This window comes from Mucor mucedo (genome assembly GCF_025094135.1).
Source record: "Mucor mucedo strain NRRL 3635 chromosome Unknown EV154scaffold_63, whole genome shotgun sequence".
NCBI classification, from domain to species: Eukaryota; Fungi; Mucoromycota; class Mucoromycetes; order Mucorales; family Mucoraceae; genus Mucor; species Mucor mucedo.
In genome coordinates this window covers 1-26,243 of record NW_026252347.1, presented here as the reverse complement: position 1 = coordinate 26,243, position 26,243 = coordinate 1, and the positions used below count along the sequence as shown (strand labels likewise).

The 26,243-nt window shown below is 36.5% G+C and overlaps 10 protein-coding genes across 10 annotated transcripts; 5 read left to right on the top strand and 5 right to left on the bottom strand.

Annotated features, from left to right (window-relative positions):
* Window positions 1-201: 201 nt before the first annotated feature.
* Window positions 202-1,249, top strand: EV154DRAFT_513042 (uncharacterized protein). The gene has a single exon (XM_051601987.1). It carries the CDS (start codon window positions 280-282, stop codon window positions 1,078-1,080), a length of 801 nt encoding a protein of 266 aa, XP_051456253.1. The 5' UTR covers window positions 202-279; the 3' UTR covers window positions 1,081-1,249.
* A 1,749-nt stretch (window positions 1,250-2,998) lies between these two features.
* EV154DRAFT_513038 (uncharacterized protein) lies at window positions 2,999-4,084 on the top strand. Its single transcript, XM_051601986.1, has 3 exons — window positions 2,999-3,170; window positions 3,244-3,565; window positions 3,634-4,084. The coding sequence occupies exons 2-3, from the start codon at window positions 3,253-3,255 to the stop codon at window positions 3,969-3,971; spliced, it is 651 nt and encodes a 216-aa protein (XP_051456252.1). The 5' UTR covers window positions 2,999-3,170; window positions 3,244-3,252; the 3' UTR covers window positions 3,972-4,084.
* A 3,950-nt stretch (window positions 4,085-8,034) lies between these two features.
* On the bottom strand, window positions 8,035-9,763 carry EV154DRAFT_445429 (uncharacterized protein). The gene is made up of 2 exons (XM_051597088.1): window positions 9,278-9,763; window positions 8,035-9,223 (listed from the first exon to the last, which is right to left on the bottom strand). The coding sequence occupies exons 1-2, from the start codon at window positions 9,339-9,341 to the stop codon at window positions 8,226-8,228; spliced, it is 1,062 nt and encodes a 353-aa protein (XP_051456251.1). The 5' UTR covers window positions 9,342-9,763; the 3' UTR covers window positions 8,035-8,225.
* A 1,410-nt stretch (window positions 9,764-11,173) lies between these two features.
* Window positions 11,174-13,140, top strand: EV154DRAFT_513020 (carbon-nitrogen hydrolase). Its single transcript, XM_051601985.1, has 4 exons — window positions 11,174-11,375; window positions 11,454-11,653; window positions 11,751-12,559; window positions 12,654-13,140. Exons 1-4 carry the CDS (start codon window positions 11,323-11,325, stop codon window positions 13,128-13,130), a joined length of 1,539 nt encoding a protein of 512 aa, XP_051456250.1. The 5' UTR covers window positions 11,174-11,322; the 3' UTR covers window positions 13,131-13,140.
* Window positions 13,141-14,221, bottom strand: EV154DRAFT_513011 (uncharacterized protein). Its single transcript, XM_051601984.1, has 6 exons — window positions 14,133-14,221; window positions 13,928-14,055; window positions 13,782-13,853; window positions 13,682-13,722; window positions 13,434-13,609; window positions 13,141-13,361 (listed from the first exon to the last, which is right to left on the bottom strand). The coding sequence occupies exons 1-6, from the start codon at window positions 14,192-14,194 to the stop codon at window positions 13,151-13,153; spliced, it is 690 nt and encodes a 229-aa protein (XP_051456249.1). The 5' UTR covers window positions 14,195-14,221; the 3' UTR covers window positions 13,141-13,150.
* A 457-nt stretch (window positions 14,222-14,678) lies between these two features.
* On the top strand, window positions 14,679-16,252 carry EV154DRAFT_513010 (high mobility group box domain-containing protein). The gene has a single exon (XM_051601983.1). The coding sequence runs from the start codon at window positions 14,743-14,745 to the stop codon at window positions 16,123-16,125; it is 1,383 nt and encodes a 460-aa protein (XP_051456248.1). The 5' UTR covers window positions 14,679-14,742; the 3' UTR covers window positions 16,126-16,252.
* A 77-nt stretch (window positions 16,253-16,329) lies between these two features.
* Window positions 16,330-17,945, bottom strand: EV154DRAFT_482691 (uncharacterized protein; the record flags this gene model as incomplete). Its single annotated transcript, XM_051598515.1, has 2 exons — window positions 16,330-16,418; window positions 16,484-17,945. 2 exons carry the CDS (start codon window positions 17,943-17,945, stop codon window positions 16,330-16,332), a joined length of 1,551 nt encoding a protein of 516 aa, XP_051456247.1.
* A 112-nt stretch (window positions 17,946-18,057) lies between these two features.
* EV154DRAFT_445419 (Septin-domain-containing protein) lies at window positions 18,058-19,640 on the bottom strand. Its single transcript, XM_051597087.1, has 5 exons — window positions 19,443-19,640; window positions 19,241-19,372; window positions 18,951-19,167; window positions 18,774-18,891; window positions 18,058-18,676 (listed from the first exon to the last, which is right to left on the bottom strand). Exons 1-5 carry the CDS (start codon window positions 19,585-19,587, stop codon window positions 18,095-18,097), a joined length of 1,194 nt encoding a protein of 397 aa, XP_051456246.1. The 5' UTR covers window positions 19,588-19,640; the 3' UTR covers window positions 18,058-18,094.
* A 3,368-nt stretch (window positions 19,641-23,008) lies between these two features.
* On the bottom strand, window positions 23,009-23,846 carry EV154DRAFT_552683 (uncharacterized protein; the record flags this gene model as incomplete). Its single annotated transcript, XM_051605072.1, has 4 exons — window positions 23,009-23,268; window positions 23,393-23,671; window positions 23,740-23,790; window positions 23,816-23,846. The coding sequence occupies 4 exons, from the start codon at window positions 23,844-23,846 to the stop codon at window positions 23,009-23,011; spliced, it is 621 nt and encodes a 206-aa protein (XP_051456245.1).
* Window positions 23,847-25,114: 1,268 nt separating this feature from the next.
* Window positions 25,115-26,243, top strand: EV154DRAFT_513003 (uncharacterized protein). Its single transcript, XM_051601982.1, has 4 exons — window positions 25,115-25,691; window positions 25,749-25,830; window positions 25,893-25,967; window positions 26,020-26,243. Exons 1-3 carry the CDS (start codon window positions 25,139-25,141, stop codon window positions 25,915-25,917), a joined length of 660 nt encoding a protein of 219 aa, XP_051456244.1. The 5' UTR covers window positions 25,115-25,138; the 3' UTR covers window positions 25,918-25,967; window positions 26,020-26,243.

Sequence of the window (26,243 nt, the reverse complement as noted above, 5' to 3'; positions counted from 1 at the left end):
ATCCCGTCTCAAAAAAGTTATGGTGTCTTTTGTCTGTATTAGGTTGTTTTAATTTGGAAAGCAGCATAGACCACAAAAAACTAATTACAAATGACAGGAGTTAACATTTTGAGCCAGCTGGTGTTCAATTGTTTTTTTTTTTTTTTTTTTTTTTTGGGACATAAGCTTCTAGAGGAAAATGGAACTGCGGGACCCTTTTTTCTTTATTTAGTCTTGATGAGATAAAAGAGCTTCCCCCTCATTGAGTTTTTTTTTTTTTCCCAGAAATAAAATAAAATAATGTCAAATAGTTGGATCTCAATTTACGACAATTCCCAGGAAGCAAGACTGGTGTACGTCTCCGAAAGCATTACAGATCTTACAGGCTGGGAACCTGAACAAGTAATTGGAGTGGGAGGTTACGATTTCTTTCACCCAACCGATCATGCGGCCTTAAGAAAAGTTCATGTCGGTAACATTATAAATGAAAAATTGTCGTCCATGGTGTCTTATCGCTTCAAATGTCGGAATGGCAGTTACGTTCCTATAGAGACCATTGTTCATTACTGCCACGATGTCCTTATAACTTGCAATTTTATGTACGACCCTCATTCGACGGACCATAAAATGAGAGCCAACACAGTGGACCACGTTTACAGATGTTTATCCGATGGGTCTTTACAACTTTCTGGTGCTTGGAATGATAGGGCAGATCTATTGGAGGACGCAATGGCAACAGACGTATGGTACTTTCAGAATGGTAACTACTCTCGAGAAAAACGCTTTTCTTTAATCCTGAATAGATATTCAGATGCTCTCAACATTGTATACGCCTCTCGATTAAGTCAGGATTTGGTGTCTCTCGATATCCCCAATTCAATTGGTATGTCCTTTTTTGATTTCGTACCAGAAAGAGACATTGAAACTTTACATGCTCAGATCGATTTGGCAAAGGAACATGATATGATTGTACGAATTAGATTTGATTGGATTACGGATTATGAACGCGGTTTATATGAACCCCTTGAAGCCATCACTAGCTGTACAGATGACGGCTTGGTGATGGTACTTCGCTCATCCTCTAAAGTCATTCTGGAATAGCACTAGACAGCAAAAAAATTAAAAAAAAAAAAAATTTGTGATTTTATTCTAAATTATACATATTCAATACCTTCCTATAGTATCACCCCCTCTACCCCCTCCTTCTCTTTCACTCCTCTTCCCCTCCCATTTTAAAAACTAATAAACACATGAATTTGAAGGAAACCAATCGATTGTTTATCTCTTGTGCATCTATCTCATTTCTGGGATTTGTGCATCTATAATTTAAATTGTCCGAATCATTTACAGATAGAAAGGACAAAATTAATATATTTTTACATTGGTATGTATAAACCTTAATGCTCAAACAATAAAGCATAACAACTTGTTTGAATAATACATAATATAAACCTAACGAACATAAAAGCTTTCCATTCCCATAATGACCCATTCTTTCATTTCTGTCTAAATCCTCGTCAGAAAACTCAATCTATCGATGCAACCAAGAGAACTGACCCCCCATAAAACTTTGGCACACAACTTATGATTAGCAAATGAACCTCTTACTAAACACAGAGTCATTTGATCAAAGAAAAAAAAAGGTTTATCCCGAGGCCGACATGTCTTTTTGTTTGTTTGGGAGATTTTCTTTTCGAAGGTATGTGTGGTGTACACCTTACATATAAATTTTTCCCTGGCCTAAACCAAACAAGTCAATCAATTCCGAATCTGTGTAGACCAAATTACCCATTAATTGAATTATGCGATCATTTATTTAATAATAAAAAAAAAAAATGCGATTTCTTTGTGGGATTTTTATGAACCGAGATTCAAAAATAAAAATAACGCTATTTAGTAGCCTCGTAAATTCAACTCTTGGCTGGGAATCCATTAAGGGTTTTTGATCGAATCTCCGTTTGACCAATCAAGAGATCAAATCAAAAGAAAAAAAATATGTCCCTGTAACTCTATTTTAGATCAGCGTTATGGGGCATCATGGAAGCTACTTGATCTACCCGCGAGCCTAGCCTGTTACTTTTAGGCCCGATTTACTGACTTTATAATTTATTTATTTTTACCGTCGTTTGCTGCGGTCATCGAGGAGAGTAAGTGATTTATCAGCATTTATTGTAATTCAATGCCATTGATTTGGATTTCCATCAAGAGAGGGAATTATAGTTTTTAACAGAGGTGCATCTACTTTTTTTAAATATAAATTTTTTTTTTTCAAAAAAAAGAAACCCAAACCGTAATCATGATAAAATATGTTTTTATCACTGCTTCTTAATAAACATCAAGTTATTTATGACCGTTCATGATAGGCTGTTAATATAAAAAGCCAGATACGATATGTTGTTGGGACCTGTTCACATTTATTTCATCATAAGTCTTAATGGGTAATCTATTCATTAAGACTTTTTGTACATTTGCTTCTAGTGGCCGTCACTTATTCCTTGTAATAAACATCTGATCCGCCCTCATTAAAAAAAAAAAGAAAAATCACTCCAATGTTTTTGCTTCTGTTTACCTTTTTAAATCCTGTAAGACTAGTTTAACTTGTCAATGGGATGTACTCCCATAGCTCTCCGTGTATAAATGAAATTTTGTGAGAAAAAAAAAAAAAAGATTATAAGCAACTGGTTCATGACAGGATAACCTATAATCACTTTATTTACGCCATTGCTATTCAAAAATAAATAGCTATACCTTATATGGAGATCTATTTTTTTTATGTAGATGAAGGAGAAACACATTTGGATGTATTTATCAGACACACTTTAACTGCTCATATCAGTAATTGAAGGAAAATACTGAAGCGCTTTCCTTATACAACCTATCCCCTTTGAAAAAGTCAATTGAAAATTATCAAACAATTCACATGATAATCTTTTTTAGAAAAAATTGAATAAACAATCCATATGATCCAGAACTTTCTATAAGAAAAAAATTGACAATTTTTTTTTTTTTTTTTTTGCTCTTTCTTTCAACATATAATATTTTTTAAAAATCAAGTGGCTCTATTATAAGGAGAAAAAAGTAGGCGTTCTCTCAGACGACCACTTGTAAGCGTGGCTCATGACACCGGTTTTTTTTTTAATTTCGAAAGATAGGATTGATTTTAAGCCGGTGTCGTTGTATTAAACAACCACGTAAGTCTTCGTATGGGTTTTTTTATTTCATTTATTATTTGGCAATGTATTTTCTTAACTAATATTGAAACAGGGATATCCAATGTGGGAGGGATCTCTAAGATCTCTGGGAGGTCATCTTATCTTGTGGGTACAGCTTACCGTATGTGTCCCGCTTTTATTCTGGGAAAGGAAGGGGGGAACAGCCTGTGATCGAAGGCTGTACCCTTTCCAGGAAACTGAAGACACTCGTCTTATATTATTACAAAGAATGGTGGACAATCTACGAAGTCGAGTTTTTGCTCAAAAAGTGTTTGTCTCAGCTTCATCCAAGGCTTCAGATCCTTTACACGAACGAGATCTCCACAATCATTTTAATTATAACAAGCTCAACAACGTTGATGGAAACATACAAGGTATAATCTAGTAAAGTGTTTAAGTAAATCAATAAACACTAAAATCAGCAACTTTATTTTATATACAGATTTCCTTGAGTACATATACTCCTCCGACAAAAAACTATGCATGGTAGCCACTGACTTCACTGGTATAACAACCAGACCTACCAATATAGTCAAGCTACTAAATACCAATGCATCCATCAAGAAAGTGGCGATCGAAACTTTCCATACCTCAAATGATGTCTGGATTTATGATTCAGAAAAAATCATAACTGACAATAATCTCTTGGAAAGATTTAATTCAAGAAAAATCGAGTCTCCCAAAGCCTATTTGAAAATGGAATATTCAAAAAAAAAACAGCATATGTCTGTATATTACAAAAAATTAAAAAATAAAAAGAATAAAATTATAAAAACATAAAACGATCTTTAACGATTCTACCTGAATCAAATATAATAAGACAAGGGCTCAAAAGAAGCTTTATGGACGTTCTCACTTCCAACATTTCATAATACATATTATAATTTTAGAGGGTAGTTAATAAACCTATAGTCATTCTTTTTATCGATTTCTTGTATGCTGTCAACCGGCTATGTAATTTAGTACGGGAGGGGGGGGGGGGGCTTTTTTTAGAGTAGATTATCTGTATCAATCAACTGATACTCTGTGTAAATAGGTTCTGCTTTGATGATGAGCGGAAAACCGGTTTATGGCTTACTTTATCAAACCATGTTTACGCCTATTTTTCAAAGAAGGAATAGTAGCGAATGACACACATTTGCAATCATACTATTTATTGATATTAATACGCTGTTTTTTTTTCTGAAAGGAGTGTAATAAGCTGGTGAGTTATTCAGCCCAGAGTTGGGTAACTGCTATAAGAAGCTAATTAATTTCTATTAAATGATTTACAGGCTTATCTAATATAAACAAAAACCAATAGGATCCAGAACTTTCCAGTGGCTATTTTAGCTTTGAGTGGGCTGAATTGCTTTTAAAAAAGGGAGCAAGTTTTGTAAAACAATGTTTTTTCTTTCTTTTTCATAATTATCATTCTATCTTACTTATAAACAAAACGGTTCTTTCACAAGAAAAAGCGGGGACATCCTCTCAGATGGCTTACTTGTCGTGTCTTCAATGCCACCTGTGCGTATTTTCGTAAAAAGATGGTTGGTTCTAATCTGGTGTCACTGCATAATTAAGCAGTACATCAACTACGTAAGTCTCGTTTTTTATTTTTATTGTGGTAACGTAGTTTTTTTTAACAAACAACTATATAGGAACTTGCCCTTTTGTTTGTAGCAAAAGGGGGCCCATCCAGATGGTGGTGGGACCATCATGCCTTGTCCGGGTCCATCTTTAAAGATGCGTATCTTGCTTCTTTATATTCCGGAAGGACAACCTTTGATCGAAGGTGTCTCTGATTTCTAGAGTTGGGGATCGGATCCTAAACTTCAAGATGAGAAGTTTAGGAGTCCTTATTATCTGGAGCCACAATAATTTAATTGTAAGCTCTAGTTAACATAAGAAATGCCTTTTTTTTTTTCTTTTGTACCGGAACCTTAAAACAGCATCCTCTATGAACAGAAAGCCATCACAATCGGTTATGTTTTCGAGGTTGTGTCCAAGTACACCTCTGTATTGGACCTTCACTCTGCCAAACAGTTCTCGCCGTTTGGTTAAAATCCAATAACGCCGACCTTTTGAAAATAAAGGAAAGCCGAAAAAATAAGGCCAGAGTCCGAATAATATCTGTTTTTAAAAGAGGAATACCGAGGTAAACAAAAAATAAAGAGAAATGCGAGAGTATCTCTGAGTGACTTACACTTCTTTGTATAGACTTTTTGGTAGAGTCCATCTCAAAGTACTTGCCTCGATCCCAAAACAAAAATGAAGTCATTGATTGAGGAGGACTTTCAAATAATTGGTTATTACTGCCGAAAGTCTCCATCTCAGGGAAACTGAAGAGACACGCTTTCATTTATTACAAAAAAGTGGTGGACAACTTGAATAATACAGCAAGGCTTCGGACCCATTGCATGCCATGGGATTTTGGAGCATCTAGATAGATTCTTTAAAACAAGCTTGAAAGTTTTTATTTTATGCTTTTTTTTAAAAATAAACAAGTCTCTCTCTATAATAAATTTTTAAATTTTCAACATGTTTATATCAAGTTTAAGCTTTTGATTGTTTCAAGTTGAGTGATAGATTTATGTGGGAATGATACAAATATAAACCAAAGTGTCCTATTGCAGCTGAATATGAACAGTCTATACATTATTGATATATTTTGTAAAAAGGCTAGAATCATACTTACATCACAATCTAATTTTTTCTTTCTAACTTTACCAAGAAAAGTATAGAGTCATAAGAACTCATGTGATGTATTGATGCGCCCAAGTAAAATACCTTTTTATCAAGAAAAGTTCCTCTTTGTTCGGGGTAAAAAAAACTAACTGTATTAGATAAAAAAGTAATGCTTACCAAGACGGATGACTCGGGGTGAACCTCATGTTTTACCTTACAAATAGCCTTACACAAAAAAAAAAAGTGGATTAGCCATCAATCTCTATATTTAGACGGTATATTTATTTTCGTATTGGTAAAGATAAAATTTACTTTATGCACTAAACAAACTCATGAAGATGGCGCATTTGGTGTGTCAAACAAAAAGTAAATGTTTGTTTGTACAAACCTCCCCTTCCATCTAACATTTTTTTTGGGACCTTTTTTTCTTGTTGTTGTAGTTGGCTCCGATCAAATCATCTTGGCAAAATACAACATGATCCGTTTTACAGAGCGGGACTTGTTCAAAATACAAAAAGGGATGTTGGATTTTATCAACTTATAAGGTTTGGTGTTACTTGTCAAAAAAAAACACTGCATAAAAAAAAAAAAAAACGAAACTCCTTCATCGGTTCAAAGGTTACCCGTTTTATACATATTGTCATTTTCCCCTACCACCAAAGAAAACCAATTTAATTTTTAGTTACCATGGACGCCAACTATTATACATGATGTAAGCCGTCGCTACCATAAACGGACAGAAATAACTCCTCCCTTATTTTGGTATAATCGCTAGAAGATTGTTTTTTTGCGCGTTACCCGCGGTTGAATCATTTCTAGAGTGTAACAAAGTGATAAATGATCTGATTAAAATAATGCAGCCTCCCCCTTTTTCACACTATCATCATTGTGAATGGGGGTACGAATAATAGAAAGAGAAAGGATGATAGCATTACCACCTTATCTCGAAAGACGACCCCCATTTTCTTCTCAATGTTGAAATGATCCCGCCCCGCCTTTTCTAATTTTTTTTTTTTTTTTTATTGAATCTCTCCACCTTTTGTTGATATGTTCTCGGAGAGAGAGAGGGGGTTACACTAGCCAAAGAGAAAGAAAACATGGAAACTCGGGGGGGGGGGCACTCAATTCTTATTAAAATGGAGGTGAACCTTACCTATTTTAATTTTGGAAAACGAATCATCATTTAAATGAGGTGTATATTTACACATCCCGTATACAAAGACTCTTTTATGCCACTTGAGGATGTTACGGACGTACATTTTTGATGCAGCAGTTATTTATAACCTCTCACAACCAGTAATAGCAATAAACCTGTTACAAAAACTGAACCCCCAAAAAAAAAAGAGCTTTTATGATTTTAATGGCGATACACTGGGAAAGAAGAAGAACAAGTTGCATGAACTTGTGCTTATCAGAAACAAACAGAGATACGGCAGGAACGTCAACGAATAAGAATAATAATAATAAAAAAAGGGGGGAGGTCGTTCAAGAAAAGAATTTGAATCATTGAATTGCTGTCTGTCAGACCTTTTTTAAGCAAAATTTGTTTTTTTTTAAAAATTACAAAATCATGTCATGCGCTGTTCTATCTAAAGAACGATTTACAGGTTGATCTACATGTAAATCATCAAATTACCTCTTTTTTTTTTTTTTTGGTCTGTAATAGACGCGGTTACAGAAAACACAAAAAAAAAAAGGTGTGTGTGTGTGACCAGCTGATAATAAGTCCTCATTCATGATTTCTCAAGGTGCGAGGATGAATCGTGTCAAGTAGATGAAAGAGAAAGAAGACATGTGTTTTTTGGGGGGGAAAAAAGATTTATTTCGTGTTTCCTTGTAACCTTTCATACCAAGTACTAATTAATGAGCCTTTCATGATTTTTGACAAGAAAAGAAGGGCTATTCATTCTGACATACCTTGCGGGTTGAAGTAATGTAAACAAACAAAAGATGCTTTTTTTTTTTTTGTCTATTTTATTAGTGTTATTTCGTACCCTCTGTTATTTTTGCCCTGTGTGTGACAATGACCTTGTAACAATCAGTTTTATTATGATTCACATCAAGATGTGATATTTCCCCCATCTTTTTTGGAAGAAAAAAAAAAAAGGACACCTAAAGGGAAAATCCCTTTTTCTAAAATCATATTAAAAAACGTGCGATTGTAACTCCTCAAGAGAATCCCTTTGGTAAACAAGAAAATGATGATCATGATGAAAACCTGCATCCTTTTTATTTGAGTTTTTTTTTTTTTTTTTTTTTTATATATATATATATATATTTTGAATATACATGCTATGGTAGGATACACCTCTCATCCACATAAATATATATATATATATGTATAATCACACCAATTTTTTTTTTTTTTTAAAGAGATGGATGCACGGTAACACCAATCCAGTTGGTGGGCTTGGCAGCCAAAGGTTTGTTGATAAGCTGAGCTCGGTCAGCCGGAGAAATTAACCCCCCGTTTCTTTTCAATGGTCGACCCAATCGATGAACTCGTAAATGGCGTCGCATATTACTCTGCACACTAAATTTACGTGAACATCCGTTCTCCGGACATTCAAAAGGTCGTTCTCCCGTATGTGAATACGTGTGAATACGAAGTGAGGAAGGTCGTGAAAATCCCTTGTTACAGTAAGGACAGTTGTATTTGTTATTACTTATTGCTGCTGCTGATGGGTCCGCTTCCACAAGGTGTGCAGGAGAAACGGATCGACCTGTGGTGGTGACAACGGCTGCCACAACAGATTCTTTGCTTGTGGGCTTTATCGTAGTGGTAGTGGTAGTCATGAGGATGGATTCATCGGATGAATATCCTTCTTCGTTACCGTTGGTATCTGCGTTGGTAGTGACAGTGGAGGTAGAAGAAGATGCACAGAGGGAAGGAGGGTTATACTGATCCAAAGGTCTTTGCATCAATGGTTGAAGAATCAGATCCAATGTGTTTGTGGAAACAGCGCGACGATGGTGCTGTTGAAAAGTATGAGGTTGAAGAGGAGCTAATTGAGTACCGTTGACATAAGGGTGGGTATAATCAGAAAACGAACGGGAATGTAAGTTTCGTGGTGATCGATGGTGGTTTTGAAGATGGGAGATACGAGTAGGAAAAGGGTACAATGTGTGAGCAGGTATAGGATCACTCAGTAGTGGTGGTGAATGACTTGCACTACGTGGATTATGGAGTTTAGGCTCCAGAGGTATTATAGGGTGGATAGATAGCTTTTCCAGCGTACCGTGCATGCTCGTCATTGATGATGAAGAAGAAGAAGAGGCTTGTGTAAACGCACCCGATTGTTCTGATGCATGTCTTTTATGCCCAAGAGAACGATAACTTTTCTGTCGTGGGTTGTCCGTAGTCTCTACTAAATGGTTTTAATAATTGTAAATAAACATATATTTATATATATACTAACCAGACAGAGAAACACCTTCAAGCATCGATTGTATTGAAGGTAATTTAGGTATTTCGTTTTGCATTTTTATTTTTTTTATTATTATGTTTTAGAAGAAAAAAAAAAAAAAGGAGTGGAGGAATAAATTAAACAGAAAATAAAAAAAATAAAAATAAAAAAAGGGATTTGCGAAAAAGAAAAAAGATTTAAAGGCGATCGTTTTTTCTGATTATTTTTAATAAAAAAAAGTGAGACGAGCAACTAAATATGGGTATCTTGGATATTTATAAATTCAAGATGCGCCAAATTCGACAGTTTGGAGTCTTGTCTATTTATGTTACCTAGGCTCGTGGGGTGTTTCTTTTTTATTTTGTCGGATGATCCCCCCCCCTCTCTTGTGTAGGACGATTCAAAGGGGGGGCGGGCCAATCACCCTTTTTTAGGCCAATCGACACGAGTCTACAGCAAATCTTGTTAAAATATAGAATTTATATAAATAGTCTTTCTCAGTCCTTTTTTCTTTTTCTTTTTTTTAAAATGACGTCTCTCTTTATTCTAATTTATGCGTACCCTATATTTTTCTGCAACTTTTTTTTTTTTCGGGCCACGTTAAACCATGCTAAATTTTTTTTTTTTCACTGATTGTATCTGAAACCTTGTATTCGTCATTGAAAGAGAGATGCACAAAAGATAATAAAACAGGTCAGCGGCTAGTTTTTCCCCCCCTCCTACTTGAATGACAGCTAAATAAATAAATAAATAAAAATGTCCCCCACGTATCCGAGGGAGATGATCCATGAAGCCATTTATTAAAAAGTTATATCACACTATTTAAGAATCACTGTCCATGTACTACAAACATGTTGGAAGATCTTTTTTTTTTTCACGGCTTTAGAAATCCCGAGATATTAATAGACCTTTCTATATGTAGTTCTCTTACAAGAAAAGGGATCTACTTTTTCCACGTTGCTAAAAGTTCCACGTTTTATTATAAGAGACCCCTTCCCTGCTGTAGGAAATTCACACTCCAGCTAATTTATTAACATGTTCCACCCCCCCCCCTTTTTTTTAAGTCACACTCATATAATCGGAGGACTGATCATCAAAAGGATCGTTTGAGTCCCATAATAATTTTTTTTTTTACAGCAGCGGTTTAATTTGTTATGTAGGAGAAGAGACTTTCTGTGGAGGACTTTTAAAAAAGCACCCTTTTTCCCTTAAGTGCGCGTTTTTTTTTTCTTTAAAAAAAAAGGGGGGTAATCATTTTTGATTGGATATTTTGGGTTTCTACCTTTCTTTTATTACAAATATTAGAAAAGGGTTACACACTATTTATTTTGTAGAATTCAGATTTTGAAAAGGGGTATCCCCCCTCTCCTCATTTTTATTAGAATGTATCATTTTAGCTTTTCCCAAAAAAAAAAGATGGATGAAAACAGGTCTAAAACTTCTCCCCCCTTTTCTTTTTAATACAGAAAACGTGTTCGACAAAAAAAAAAAAAAAAAAAAAAAAGAACTAATTTCTGCTAAAAATTGGATGAGGGTACCCTTTTGTTTGTAAAAAAAAGAAAGAATTGATTGATCTGCTTACTTTGACCGAATGACCCATACATGACCCCCAAACCCTAATTTAACACATGGGCAAACATACGAGTGTTAATAACTGACACTTATCCTTGTGAACAGAAAAGAATGACAATTTAGCTACTACTTTTTTTTTTAAAAAAAATGTGTGTCCCCCCCCCCAATAAACTGACAACCTTTTCTTTTTGGTTGGTCTGCTACTGTTGTTGTTGAATTCTAGCCGTGTATCAACATGTTGCACTCCAACACATAAAACCTTTGCGAGTAAAGTAAATATCCCTCCTGACTCTGAAATTAAAAGAGGTTGCACACACACACACCCCACTGAAAAAAAAAAAAAATCCCACAAAAGGTAATATCAAAAAGAGTGGACCCCAAAAAAGCGATAATTCCAATGACCAAAACATAAAAAATCAAAACATTTTCAGCTCTTTCCCTCCCATTTATTCACAAACCCCTTTTCTTCTTCTTATCTGTTCAAAATGAAGGAATGGGTAAAGTCGCATGGTTTGTTAATACCCTTTTTATTTATAGTGTAAATATAGGATGCATTTTGTAAAAAAAAAAAAAAAAAAAAAAAAAAAAAAATCGGAGTTGATTCATATATATATAGATTGTTTGGCTTTGGTTATCAAGCCATTCCTTTATTCACTTGCTTCTATCTTCCTTTGGTTCTCATTTACACTCGAGATAAACCATGGCAAAACATTATTTTTATTTATTTTGTCAGTAGCATGGGTTTCGCTTTGGCATTCTTGGGTAATTTTCGTACCACTACTACTCCTCGATTCCCCATGGCATGGTTCATGTTTCGTAAGTTGTCTTTCTCCCTTTTTTTTTTTTTTTCCTTTGAAAAAAATTAACCCACTCCCCCTTCTCTTACATGTATTTACCTTTAACGGACAAACAGTCGCTTCATTCGTCATCAATCTTGTTTTAATCGTGGTTTTATTCTCAGAGCGATTCATGAGAAAACACAACACAGACATGACCACACGTGTCTTATTCACCCCTTTACTCTACACATCCTTATGGTTCCTCATCGGTCGTTTAGGTCCTTTAGGTGATTACCCTTCTCTCACCACTGTGACCATCGGTTGGTCAGAATTCGCTCAACTCTCCTCATTAGGAGGTCGAGCATTCCTTGATTTCCTCTTGGCCCTTTCAGCTACCGTCCTACTCGAACTACCTACTTTTCCTCTTCATCAACTCTCTATTCGTACAACGCCTCATCTCTTACAGGATACGCATGTTTCCGAGGTCGAACATAAGGAACGATCCTTTTGGCTTCATCCTGTGACCCTTTACACGATACTCATGGCTGTACTTTTATCCTATGGCGGTATGGGTAATATCCGTCGTGGTTCGTTTTATCAAACCATCTACCCCGATTATATACCAAAGACGGAGCGTGTAGGTTGTGTGGTAGGACCCGGGGATAACTTGGGTTTACAGTTATCACACGATACCTGGTTTAATCAATCTCAGGCTTTAGTTGCCTCGGGTGCTAAACTCATTCTATGGTCCGAATTAACAACGATTGTACAAGAAGAAGAGGCATTTTTAAACAAAAGTAAAGCATTTGCACGAAAACATGGTGTCTATCTTGCTGTCACCTATGGGTTAGGTCAACCTGTACGTGAAAACAAGTTGGTGGTCATGACAAAGGAAGGTGAGATTGGTATCAATTACAATAAAGCACATCCCGTACCTGGTATTGTAAAGTATTGAATTAGAGGGGGGGGGGGATGAATTCTTTTTTTTTTGTGTGTGAAAGAGAGGCAATGGTAACCCGTATCTATATCTAAAATAGGAATTACAACCAGCAGGACCCAATGTGCTTCAATTCATGGATACACCTGAATTCGGTAGACTCGGTGGTGCCATTTGTTTTGATTTCAATTTTGCTCATTTGATAGGCCAAGCCAGTGATCATGGCATCGATATCATGCTTCAACCAAGTTGGACATGGGGACCGATTGGTACCTATCATGGACAGGGAAACGCATTGAGACCTCTGGAGAATGGATTCACCTTGTTTCGATGTGTCTCACAGGGCGTCTCGGGGATCTTTGAACCCACGAATAGCGTCTTTCAACAAAAGGTGGCTTCGAATAACGTGGAAAGCTATCTGTTTTATCTACCCCTTGTGAAAAGAATACGTACATTGTATGCGTCCATAGGGGATTTATTCAGTTATCTCTGTATTTTAACCAGTGGTGTATGGATGGCTCTCACTCTTTGGTGGCATGTCCGTCATGCAACGGAAGAAGAGCAAATTAGGATTTAAGAAAATAAATATTTTTTTTATTATTGTTTGACATGGACAAAGCCTCCTTGTCTGTCCTCTACCCCGAAAGAAAGTTGAACAAGGTCGTCTTGGTGATCTCCAGGACAAAGTCCCGCTGTGACATGTTCACCTGCATAAATGGGACCTACACCTTTAGGTGTGCCTGTCAAAATGACATCGCCCGTTTCCAATTTCATGATGGATGAAACATATTCGATCAGTGTGGGAATACTAAGAGAGAGAGAGAGAGAGATGAGTGGGATGGGATTGAATGGTGTGTGTGGGTAGAATAGATTTCCTAACCTAAAGATCATGTCGCGTGTGTTACCACGTTGACGGTATTCGTCATTCACCTTGATCCAGATATTGACATTGGCTGCATCGGAAATTTCGTGTTTGGGGATAAATGCACTGATGGGCGTAAAGGTATCAAAACCCTTGGAGGCTGTCCATGGTAAACGCGCTTTTTTAGCTTCCAACTAAAAAAAAGAAAAAAAGGTTTAGAAAATTAAAAACAAACAAATAAAAAAAAAAAAATTTATATACATTACTTGAAGATCTCTGGCAGTTAAATCGATAGACAATGCGTATCCTTTGAATAATAAATGAGATTCCTTCCCCCTTTCTTTTTTTTCTTTCTTTCTTAGTTACCTCCAATGTAATCATTTGCTTCTGTTGCTGGAATATTTCTACCATTCTTTCCAATAATCACAGCCAATTCAACTTGAAAAAAAAGATGTAAAGTTTGATACTTTTTTTTTTCATGCATGCGCTTAAAAAAAAGGGGAGGGACTTACTCTCATGATGTACTTCACAACCTTGAGGAATTTCTATCGTACCTCCATTTTCGAGGTAAGAAGAAGTAGGTTTTAAAAAGAAAAAGGGACTTGTAGGTACTTCGTTGTTTAATTCCTTTGCATGTTCACTTTTTTTTTTTGAGAATGTTAGCATCACCCTCCCTTTTGTTATTTTTTTTTTTTTTGTATTTAAAAAAAAAAAAACCTGAAATTTCTTCCAATAGCAATGATTTTTTTGCCTGTGGTTAAAAAGGTACTGGCAGACATTTAGATAGAAAAGAGATAAGATAGACCCATCCCCCCCTCCTTTTACCCCAAACCCCATTTATAGAATTGTGTCTAGATCTCCGTGTGACCACACAAAAAAAGCGCAGTAGAATTAAGATACAACATCCCCCCCCCCCTTTAAGATGGGCGATAAAAAAAAAAAGAGTCATTGTATGCCGGGGATCTAATAAAACTATATTTTGACAAGTGTATCTACTACAAGAAAGAATGGAGAGGATCTATGACTCTTTTTTTTTATTATTTTGTTTAAACGATTTTCTTAAATCTCGTAGAGTTTGAAAGAAAGAAAAAAAAAAAAAGGAACTATGGTGTCGAATGTCATCACACGCAATAGAGTAGAGAGAAAGAGAAGATTTTTAAAAATAAAGGTTGCCATGGTGATTTTAGCAAAAACAAAAAAACAACAACAACCTTAAAATAAAAAAAAAAGAACTTCTCACGGAAAGGGTATTCCCACCCCTTCTTTATCTCTCTCTCTTTCTCCCCCCCCCCTTTTTTTTTTTTTTTTTTACTTTTCTCAAAAAAAAATGTTAGTTGGACAACAACATCGTATGGAGTTGGAGAGCAAAGAGATAAAGAGTAGTATCAAGGCACCTAATTCCTTTTTACTATACCAAACCAAACGACGCAACGATTCCAACGGTCAAGAAGTTTCATCATCCCAATTACTTGCTGAATGGAACCTAATGTCAAACGAACAAAAGACAGAGTTTCAAAATCAGTCTCAATGTATTCAATTCACGCTCGATATTGATAATCGCCCTCATTTCATCCATGGTAGTCGTCTACCCAAAATTGTGGTCCCGCGTGCTCCTTCTTCCATGCTCATTCCTAACGACCACGCCTCACCCACCAATACCACCACAGACCAATTGTACAATCATCACGCGCATCCTCAACAGCATCATTATCAACCTCATCATTATCAGCATAGTCATCACCAATTATCCGATCTCCTTTTACACCATCCACTGGAGAAATCCTTTTATTATCATCCTACAACAACAACAACAACCACTTCAGCCGCTGCCACAGCAGAAGCCGCCGCTCTCGAATCCCTCTCATTGAAACATAGTGTACAAGATAAGAACGAAGGGAACCTGAGAAAGAAATACGGTACATTACCCGAAAAGGTGAAACGTCCACCCAACGCTTACCTCTTATTTAATCGCGATATGCGTCGTCAACTTAAACACGTGAATCAAGGTTTAACCTCGGGTGAGATCAGTAAATCCATTAGTTCCAAATGGAAACAACTTTCACCTGTACAAAAGGAATATTATATTGGCGAAGAAATTAAATTAAAACAATTGCATAATAAACAACATTCGAATTTTATTTATACAAGACGATCGAAAGCGGAAATGCGTGAAGCTGATTCTCTAAAGAAATTACAAAAATCTGCCTCTGCTTCTGTGACAACAACAACAACGATAACAGAACGAAAGAAACGAAAAGGTTCACCTAAACCTACAACAACAACAACAACAGACATGGTGGTGGTGGTGGGGGGTCGTGACCCAAGAGGAAGAAAGAAAAAGAAACCAGACGCTACTTTACCAAAACATCCGATGTCTGGTTACCTTCATTTTGCTAAAGAAATGAGACCCATCATGAAAAAGAAATGTCCTGACGCAAGACTAGTAGAGATCAGTAGACAAATTGGATCTCAATGGCGAAGTATGACAGAAAAGGAATTAGCACCTTGGCAAGAAATTGCTAATCGAGATAAACAACGTTATGCTCAAGAAATGAAGGACAGGATCCTCTATCATCATAGTAGTGTGGACGAAGAGGATGAGGAAAATGAAAGTATTCAAAGTCGAACATCTACTGTACAAGATACATTGGATAGTCATACCATTGCTGCCGTAGCTCAAATGGTGAATCGTAATACCACTTTTCAATAAAATTTTTATTGCCTTTCTTGATCCGCGCGCATTTATGTGTGTTACCTTCTCACACTTCTACCCCACACTTTTTTTTTTTTGCTTTAAAAAAAATCTCGCGCGCATGAATTTACTTTTTATTTTAGGCTTTTTTTTTTTTGTACAAAAGAGGGTATAATAAAAAAAAAAATATGTTTCCCCCCCAAAAAACAGGTGAAATATTTTTTAACAAGTAAAGATCTTTTGAATGTCTGTAATGGGTCTTCTGCATAAAGCACATTCCTTTAATTTGAACGCGCACAAATGACAATAAGCTATCGAGAAAAAAGATAATCAATATTTCCCTCCAATCATCATCATGACATACATATAGACTTACCAAAATGATAACAAGGGATAAGCGCATACTCAATGGATCGATGAAAGCACACTTTACACTTATTAAACTCATCTTCTTTTCCATACTTGACACGCATCGATTCCTTATAGACCTCTAATTCCTGAATTGCCTTTTCCTTTTCATTTAATAAATTCACCACCTCTAATTCAATTGTCGATAATCGTTCCTGACTACTAATACGCATCAACAATTCCCCTTCCAATACCTGACGTATTTTTATCATTTGCGTCTCGTATTCATGTTGTAATCGTTCACGTTGTTCCACACTTGTCGCTAATCTCGTTTCCACTTGTCCAATACGCGATTGCGCTTCTTGTTTCACTCGATGGATCGCTGCTTTTAGGTTGGCATTCAAGGTCTTGTATTCCTCTAATTCATGTAACGCTTTTAACATGGTCGGTGAGGATCCATCATGGATCGGTATCGCCGTCGCTGCTGCTGCTGCTGTCGTAGTGGTGGATGTCGTCGATGTGGAGGAAGAGTTGGAGACGCTCGGTTGTTTCTTGGCTAACACGGCCGTCGGTACAATCAACGCATGCATCAATCTTTGTTGCTGTTGTTGCTGTTGTTGAGGTGAGATGTCGACACTCATCATGTCATCTTGGACAGAAGAAGGTGATGTGATGGTTCCCGTTGCACGTGTCGCGGTTGCGTTTAAACTATCCAATAGATTATGAAAATGTTGTGACTTACTCAGCGTAGGTGATTTCTGATGTTGTTGTTGTTGTTGTTGCTGTTGCTGTTGCTGCGGGGTTTGATGATGAGGACCTTCTTCCTGTAAATGAAGACGTTGGAGGTAGGCTTCATGTGAAATATAGGTATGTAATCGATGCTTAGGTTTTGTAAAGGCAACATCTTTTGCCTCCAATTTCCAAACACATTTCTTAAAGGTAGCATTGGATTGACCTGGACAAGCGAAATACATATGATGACGTGTAGCACAAAATTTGACACGATGACCGCAGTAACAATCGGGTAAAACCGAGGGTGGTGTCTTATCGTGGTGATTGTTGACATGAAAGACGGCACAAAAAGTGAAATTGTATAATGGACAAGTACGAAGTTCTGGGTAATCGGACTGGATGGTCAAACCTTCCTTGAGTTGGTGTTGGTGTTGAAGCCAAGAAGTTTCGTGAACATGGAAACCACACGTGTATTTGTGCTGGTAGGAAGCTAAAGGAGGACCCTCGTAACCATAACTAGCACATTCGAGGACAGCCCCATATTCGGAGGTGTATTCACGATGGGCGGGCTTTTTACAGAAACAGTGCGTAGGATGGTCCAGAAGTTTGAGTTGAGAGGCGGTAGGTAAAAGGGGTTGTGATTTGGAAGGGGTTGGCTCGACATGGAAAGGACGACCATGAACGATCTTGGGTGAATGGGAGTCCTGTTTTTGATGTTGTGCTTCTTCTTGAGCCCATGTATGCCATTTACTTGTCATGGGTTCGTTACTGTAGGCAGAAGAAGAGCTTGAAGTTTCCTGCATATGAAGGGTTTTGGTTTGGTTTGGTTTGGGGATAGAAAAAAGACAAAAAAAAAAGAAAAAAAAAAAACTTTATTTGGGTGTAGGGGTTTTAAAAAAAAAAAAACTTATTTTCTAATGTTTCTTGGAGAATCACGTTGATTATAATAAGATTCAACTTCGAATTGTAGTTCCTTGACTTTCTCACTTTGACTTTCCAATTCTTTATGAAGACGATCTCTTTCGGATAACAATTGTTGTTCCCATTGACGGAACCGAGTTTCCTCCGACTTGACCTTTTCTGTGAAATTCTTACGCAACATTTCTTCTTCCTCTGCAAATTTAGCATTTTCATCCTTTTCGGCACGAGGGTCACCAAATTTGCGTGTCTCCATTTGAATTTGACGATAATTTTCATAATGATTTTCTTCTGTCGTCGTGATTAAATCAAGCATATGGGTACGGATCAATAAACTACGTAATTTTTTAAAATCACAATGATCATCGTTCTCCACTTCAGCAACACCCCAGGAATACTCGCGACCTTTCACTTTACGTCCATCAGCAGTAATCACATCTTGCGTAGAACCAATCACCGAAAATGGCATAGCAGCCATGATATTCACATTACGTTTTGTTGTCGTCTCATCATCACTTTCAATAGGAGAAGAGTAACATTGAATATTTTGAGCTGAAATCACATCTCGAATCTAATAAAAAAAAAAGGGGGCGGAGGGAGGAGATTTTTATGTAAGGAGAATTTTTCTCAATGTATATATAAAGGGGGGGTACTAGGGAGTAACTTACATTTTGCTTGAATTTAGCTAAATCAGAGGGTGTAAGCGTATCTGCTTTAGCAATGACTGGAATCAAGTTTACACGAGAACCAAGTCGCTTCATCACCTCAACGTCTAAAGGCGACAAGCTATTGATAAAGTTTAGAAATCATGTCTTTTTTTTTTTTTTTTTGGATGACTAACGTACGTATGACCGGTAGGTTTTACAAAGTACAGACAGACATGAACTCTCATATCAACAACGCCTTTACGACAAGGTTGTTGTTCTTGTCTCATGTAATTTTCGTGTTGGTCATCCAAGAAATCCACAATGGGAATCCAACCATGACGATTATTTACATAATCACCAAAGCCAGGGGTATCAATAATTGTCAGTTTGACCTTGAACATTTTCTCCTCCAATTCTAATCTTGCCAGTTTTAGATTTCTATCTCTTTCCTTCTTAAAAAAAATTTTTTTTTTTGTCTGTAGGCTTACCGGCTCGAGTGATTTGGATCTGTACCGTCTTGGAAGGTGCCTTGGTACGTCGCTTGTTTAAATTCTTGGGCTCCTTGATGGTAGAAGTGAACAATGTATTGACAAATGTTGTCTTGCCCACACCCGATTCACCTAAGAAACACACATTTTTTTTAGTTTTTTTTTTTTTTAATCATATCATTCTTATTTTATCTTGACTTACCGCAGACCATCAAGGTAAAATTGGCTCCATTCTTGGCAACAATCTTATGACGCTGATTAGGTAAATTAGCAATACCTGTTCCAGGCGATGTAATTGGTTCAGAAGGTGGAAGAGGTGCAGTGTCCATAGGAGATACAGTAGTCATTTTTTTAAAAGGTGATATGATTTGTTTTTTTTTATTAAAAAATAAATAAAAAAGAAAGAAAAAAAAGAAAAAGAGGTATTGTGAATAAGCTTCCTCATAAAAAATAATTATATAAACCCTCTCCACCCCCTCCCCCCCCCCGAAAAAAAAAAGGAGGTTCCATAACAACAACAACAACAACAACAAAAGGGGGGGGGGGGGAGAGAGAGGTGTAAAGAAAACCTCCCCCCTTTTTTTTTTGGTTACTTGTATTCAACTAGTCTCGCATTCCTTAGATAATTTTGATTTTTTTTTTTTTGAATGCATTATGTTGTTGTTTATAAAGTCAAAATAATAATAAGACTGCAGTTAGTATACCCACAAAAAAATAAAGGGGGGGGGAGGGTTCTTCTTTTAACCCTTCTCTCTATTTTATCAAAGAAGATAAATCATCACTTTACACGTTCAACCCATTTTTCATTTCGCGTTCATCATTCTGTATGTAACACCTTTCTCTTCTTTTTTTTTTTTCTTTGTCTACCTAAACCACGATGACAACATAGATAAAACGTAAGGGAGTAACAAAACAAAAAGATGCTTTTACTTTGGACCAGCTTCCCATGAAAGGGGGGGGGGAGAGAAGAGAGAGATAATAGGGAGGTAAATAAATAAATAAAAAAAACAGCCTTAGTTTGAAGTGTAAGGCGCACTTTCAACTCGCTGCATAAATGTGTAACCTGAGTTTTTTTTTTTTTACACAGATTTTATTCGCGTCAAAATGTTTTATTTTTCTGGTGTAATCAATTCCTCTTTTTGGAATAAATCGACATGATTTTATTATGCGAATTTATGAAGTGACCCTAATTCATAAAAAAAAAGGGCCTCATCTATTGAGATGGGAAATTGGCCTACAGTAAAAACATCCGTGTTGAGTGCGTTGATATAAAATCAATGTTGCGTGTCAACCAGCCCTTGTTTAAAAAAGATTAGAATTTACAATCTTTATCATGGTTACTTCTACTACAAAAAAAAGTTGCATATGAAAACATTTGAACCGTCCTGTTCATGATGAGCCTGCATAAATAATAAAAAAAAAATCGTGTCAACATTTAGTCTAACCCCCTTTTTTTTCGTTTTCTACCCAAAGGCCCATCGATGGCGTAAAAAAAAAATGAGTTATGCTGCAGTCTTCATTCCATCCATGGATGAACTATTATACAGTGACCAGTTTTTTTTTATAAAAATAAAACTCATCACGATATGATCACTGTCATCCCCCCCCACCCACCCGAAATACCACGACTCTATAAAAAGACTTGCATTTGTCATCTACCACGCATAAGTGATACTGTTTGAAGCATGTGTGCACTCTGAGAAGATTCATGGCTGACAGCACACTCCAAAAAAAAAAAAAAAAAAATTTGAAAACCATCATCAAAAAAGGTTTGGATCGGTCTCATTCTTTAAAAAAAGAAAAAAAGTAAATGATTGAAGAGTCAAGACAAAATATACTATTCTAATTCTTGATACTTGAACAAGTTCCATCCCCCTCACTGTAGATTCAATACATTGAATGAGACTTGAATGACAAATAAAAGTGAACTTATTTCTAAAATTACAACTATCGAGACAGGCTTCGAATTTTTTATCATCGTCGAAACTCGTCTTGAGTGGTTGGTTTCACACACTATACGTCAACGTGCTGTCAAACACAGAAACACAAATCTTTTTTTATTTTTATTTATTTGAATGTAAAATAGAGACATCTCGTGTGTCAACAGATACCCCCCATCTCTACCACCCCCATGTAAGCGCAATCGGAGCTCTTTTGACCTTACTCAAATAAGAGTAGCCTTCATGTTGCCTTGTCTTGGACCAGGTGCCCACAGACATAGATTCACTGGAAAGAGACATTCACTTTCGGTCCTTTCTTTTTAGTATAGTCGACAAAAAAAAAATGCTGGACTATTTGTAGCTGACCTGTTGATGACATCCTTAAAGAGATGGTCCATCGAAACAGACAGGATGAACAATGATAATAATGAGAATCATCTGTGCCAAAACCACATAACTTGGTCCATAATAAAAGTAGATAAATATAAATAGTCTGTATTACACATCGATCTGTAAATAACGTAACACTGAGAGAGGCCAAGTATGCCCATTTCGACATAAGAACATAAACTTGACTTGTGTATTTGACAGTTAAAGAAGACATTTATTGATGACTTGATACTGTCAAATATGAAAATAAGATTCCAGCTTTCATTTAGTATAAATAGACCCCCCAAATTATTATCTTCACATCTTGGTCAATACATTTATAAAGGAATTATAAACGTACGCATGTACTTTGTTTTATTAAATCACACTATTTGATTTATTACAAATGTAGAAAAAGGTTTCGTTTCGCATTCTTACAAGTGTTGGGATAAATTTTGAAACAGGGAACCAATATGTACTGACCACTGACCAAGATCTCTCACGCAGCATGAAAAAAAAATCGAACACCCCAGTAAGCTTCAAGAGGACTCCATGAAGGCAAAAGGTGGTGATTTGAAGACAAAAGGTAGTGATTTGAAGACAAAAGGTGGTGATGTGGAGGCAAAGTGCGGCAAAGATTGGGTATAATTGCATGTAAAAAAGGAAATTACTTATGCCAAGTCTTAAGTCTGCCTTTGGTATTTTTTTTTTTTCTGTAAATAGATGAAATGTGGTGTAAAGGTTAAGAATGAAATTAAATACAGTGTTCGTGGATAAGAGATAACGATATACAAATTTTATTTACAAATGAAAAAAAAACACTGCAAGTGGCAGTAATGGTGGATAAATTAATACATTAAGTTTCACATCAAGGAACGCTTGATACAACCGGGCCGACAATCAAATTTCTTAATTGTGGAACCATGGAGAACGTTTTGTCTTGGTATAGACTCAAATTTATGTCCGTGAGTCTTACCTGGTCACCACCAGCTCCATTCACCAGGAATAACCACCTCCGAACATTAATTCACCACCAAGAATCACCACCTCCAAGCATTCGATCACCCACCAAGAATCCCCACCGTACTTGCATCACGAATCATGTTTTTTTTTCACATGGGCAAAATATACAAGTACTTCCTTGATTGATTTAAGTTCTCTACAGATACAATAAAAAAAAATGTAAAAACTGTTAATACAAGAAATCCATGATTTATAGGCAGTTGTTTTCATACTTGGTGAATTTTTTTTATGTCTGTGGGATCGGTGGATAGGCCAGCGTAATCAAGCACAATAAGCCGTACGGAATAGTTGGTGGATTTAAGAAACATAATCAGATCTTAGGCAGATATAAAAAAAAATGAGTAACTATTAACTTCCAATCTCGTTGCTGCCTACCTTGCATTGATGCACGCTTTATACACTGTAGCCCAGCCATTTAGAGTCTGATCACAGCCATTTACAGTCTGACCACAGCTATTTTATCGCCATGCTTGTGGCGGACACTTTCCATAAGATCAGGATATGGTTTCGTATCACGTTGTTGTAATTTCGATGCGGATGGGCACTGGAAGGATAAATAGACTTTTGCGCAGTGACATTTTATTCGTAGACAATCTGTCATCTTTTGCATTGATTTGACCTTGCTCTCTACAGGTTCGTTGGTGCGTGACTTGCGTGCGTAGCCGATGTCAATCCAGCCATGTGATTCCACGGATGCTTTCTTTTAAAAATGCTTTAGTGTTGAAGGTGCCTTTTAAGATCTCATCTATAAGAAAAAAAGGACTGTTAATTTTTGTACTTTCGTTTTTTTAGTGACATGCACCGTAATCTATATACTCACCCCAATGTTCATCCTTGATAATCCACATCGATCGTCGCCTTTCCCTTTTGCTACGTATTCGTGCAACTTGGGAGTGTCCAAATCTACCATCCTTTGACAACCAATCAGCTACTTGTGCGGGAGAGTATACGTCAAGTATATCCGGCATAAAGCTCTTGACCAGGTTAAACAGTTCGGTAGTGTTCCAATGACCAAATGTATATAATTCGCTGTTTACTGGTTTATCAATTGATGTTACGCAGTTGAAAAAATCAAAAACACAATGTTTTGTTGGTTTCACTAAATGGTTGAGACAATATTAGCATTTACACAATCAGTATCACAATGCACTTGAATAAATCACTTACGATGGTTGAAGGAATTGGACTTATCTGACGAAACAGATGAGGAATCCGACCCTACAAAAAAACACAATAAAATAACAAGTGCTATTTCTTTCACAAGTTATTGTCATTGTGCTTACAGCTTATCTTTTGATCATTACTAATCACCGTATTTTTTTTTTCAAATGTATTTTTTTATACCTTACAGCACTTCTGGTTAGGACCAGAAGGCCAGCATGATTACAACTATACACAGCGTAATCCCAGCCATATACAGCCTGTGAGTTCCAAAACTCAAGAACCCTGCTTGGGAGGTCGCCCTCCTATAGCAAAGACTAGCCGCAGCTGCAATACCGCAATAATATCTTTTTTTTTCGGTTTAACGTCTTTTGAAAGAAACAAGTGAGTCACTACTAAACTAACCTTTTTTTACGTTATCGTTTACTTTCATACGATAAAAGAAGTATGTTAAGGGAAAAGAAAAAGGAGAAGAATAAAGTGTGTGAACCAGCTTTATTTATAGGCTGATAAACAAGAGCTTATGTCAGAATGATTTGATTGATTGTTTCATCATATATAATGTTTGGGCCTTTACTTAAAATAGAAACATATGCAAAAAAAACCCCCAAGCAAATCAAAACTTGGTAGTTGTATATCTGCTTTCCAGTAGTAGCTTGTAATGACAGTGAAGCAGATTTTATGGAAAACAGAAATCGATCATCCTATGAAGTTTAGATGATATGGCATGTCAATCGACGTGTAGACCATCACTTGATTCTAAAAAAATACGTTTGGAAAAAAATACGGAGTTCTAGACATTTCCGTTGAAGGTACCTTTCAAGACTTCATCTATAAAAAAAAAAAAAAAGGACTGTTTGTTTTTGCACCGATATTTATATACTCACCCCAATGTTCTTGCTTGAAAATCCACAAAGATCGTCGCTTTTCTCTTTTGCTACCTAGTCGTGCAACTTGTGAGTGTCCAAATCGACCTTCCTTTGACAACCAATCAGCTACTTGTGCGGGGGAGAGTATACGTCAACTATATCCGGCATAAAGCTCTTGACAAGCTTAAATAGTTCGATGGTATTCTAATGACCAAATGTATATAGTTCGCTGTTTACTGGTGCATCTATCGATGTAATGCATTTGAAGAATTCAAGTACACTGTGTTTGGTTGGCTTTACTAAGTGATTGAGCACCTTATCCCCATAACTAAAAAAAAAACCCCCCCATCATATTGAACATCCACCCCTGTTAATTATTTAGATATCTAATTTGTGCATTTACCGCACAGTTGTCGAGTAGTAACTCGAATAGTTACGAAATTCTGAGCTTAAAAAAATAAAAACTATTTTGCTTTACTGGGTGAAGTGACTAAATTTTGATTCCTTTTTCCTTTTTTCTTATAAACAAAACTACAATGACATTTCATACATTTGAAAGCATCATTTACAAAGAAATACTGCTGGAGACAGAAAGACGCAAGGCGGCCGACTTGAAATTGTTGGTCATGTGCAAAAATTTGGGAAATACCGCTACCATGAACACCATTCAGGAAGCCATTGGCAGGCACTATATTTCTGAGATCCCTGTGATGGAAAAACATAGATCTGTCAACCCTTATAATGTCTTTTGTCAACAAGAAAAGACAAGAGCTAATGCAGAAAAACTTGCTGTAGAAAACTCATTTACAGAAACCTCTTCTGTAGAAGACTCATTGGTTAGTTTGACACCTCGCATTTTGTCTGAGAGGTACAAGAGCCAGACTGAAGACGACATGGAAACACTGGGAGAAATGACCAGTAGTGTTGAGGCAGGCAAAGGATATGAGAATCTTCTTAGATCTGGCATGACCAAAACAAAGATCCGGTCAACCTTAATGAATTATATCACGGCCATGCACCGCTTTCATGACACAGAAACCGCTGTGATCTTTGGTAGCGGTAAATCTTGGAGTTCGATTGCTGTTGGAGGTAAATGTGTATTGCTCTTGTTTTAAATCTATTTTTTTAAATTTTATTGTTATGCAGAAAACGTTGAGAAGGCGGATCTCCAACGATGGAGGAAGGAAGTCAGGATGCTTGTAAATCCAATTTCCATGGCTCAAAAAAGGTATCTACAATACAATAAAAAAAAAAGTATGATTTTAACGTAATTTGTACACTCGTATTTAGCCCGGAATACTGCTGCTGGCCTTGAACAGTCCAAGGGGATTAAGGAGGTGAAAGATGCGATCAGGGCGAAGCTCAGTAAGTCAGAAATTTGCAAAGCTATGAAATTTGGCCTAATTGTATTACGTAGATGCCCAATGCGGGACATCATATAATGTACTGCCTTGGAGTAAAATGATGAAGGCTAAGACCTTGGGAGCGGTTGTCCCACTGCTCAAGTTCATCGTGATCAAGAATTAGCCTCTGCACCACTTTAACTTCTTGGAGATAAAAAAGGCACACAACATCCGAAAGATAAAGGCTAGCCTGGATTGCCTTGAGTTCAGGTTGACTCGTCATTTCAACAGTCGACTT

Bases quoted from the DNA above. Each gene is read 5' to 3' on its own strand.
- EV154DRAFT_513010 (XM_051601983.1), top strand. From the start codon at position 14,743: ATGTTAGTTGGACAACAACATCGTATGGAGTTGGAGAGCAAAGAGATA.
- EV154DRAFT_513020 (XM_051601985.1), top strand. From the start codon at position 11,323: ATGAAGGAATGGGTAAAGTCGCATGGTTTGTTAATACCCTTTTTATTT. The intron at 11,376-11,453 runs GTAAATATAGGA...ATATATATATAG, and splicing joins ATACCCTTTTTATTTATAGT to ATTGTTTGGCTTTGGTTATC. The intron at 11,654-11,750 runs GTAAGTTGTCTT...ACGGACAAACAG, and splicing joins CATGGCATGGTTCATGTTTC to TCGCTTCATTCGTCATCAAT.
- EV154DRAFT_513038 (XM_051601986.1), top strand. From the start codon at position 3,253: ATGTGGGAGGGATCTCTAAGATCTCTGGGAGGTCATCTTATCTTGTGG. The intron at 3,566-3,633 runs GTATAATCTAGT...TTTTATATACAG, and splicing joins CGTTGATGGAAACATACAAG to ATTTCCTTGAGTACATATAC.
- EV154DRAFT_445429 (XM_051597088.1), bottom strand. From the start codon at position 9,341: ATGCAAAACGAAATACCTAAATTACCTTCAATACAATCGATGCTTGAA. The intron at 9,224-9,277 runs GTTAGTATATAT...ACCATTTAGTAG, and splicing joins TGAAGGTGTTTCTCTGTCTG to AGACTACGGACAACCCACGA.
- EV154DRAFT_513011 (XM_051601984.1), bottom strand. From the start codon at position 14,194: ATGTCTGCCAGTACCTTTTTAACCACAGGCAAAAAAATCATTGCTATT. The intron at 13,854-13,927 runs GTAAGTCCCTCC...TTTTTTTTCAAG, and splicing joins TTGTGAAGTACATCATGAGA to TTGAATTGGCTGTGATTATT. The intron at 13,723-13,781 runs GTAACTAAGAAA...TATTATTCAAAG, and splicing joins AGCAAATGATTACATTGGAG to GATACGCATTGTCTATCGAT.
- EV154DRAFT_513003 (XM_051601982.1), top strand. From the start codon at position 25,139: ATGACATTTCATACATTTGAAAGCATCATTTACAAAGAAATACTGCTG. The intron at 25,692-25,748 runs GTAAATGTGTAT...ATTGTTATGCAG, and splicing joins GAGTTCGATTGCTGTTGGAG to AAAACGTTGAGAAGGCGGAT. The intron at 25,831-25,892 runs GTATCTACAATA...ACTCGTATTTAG, and splicing joins ATTTCCATGGCTCAAAAAAG to CCCGGAATACTGCTGCTGGC.
- EV154DRAFT_513042 (XM_051601987.1), top strand. From the start codon at position 280: ATGTCAAATAGTTGGATCTCAATTTACGACAATTCCCAGGAAGCAAGA.
- EV154DRAFT_445419 (XM_051597087.1), bottom strand. From the start codon at position 19,587: ATGACTACTGTATCTCCTATGGACACTGCACCTCTTCCACCTTCTGAA. The intron at 19,373-19,442 runs GTAAGTCAAGAT...TGTGTTTCTTAG, and splicing joins TTTTACCTTGATGGTCTGCG to GTGAATCGGGTGTGGGCAAG. The intron at 18,677-18,773 runs GTAAGTTACTCC...TTTTTTTATTAG, and splicing joins TAGCTAAATTCAAGCAAAAT to ATTCGAGATGTGATTTCAGC.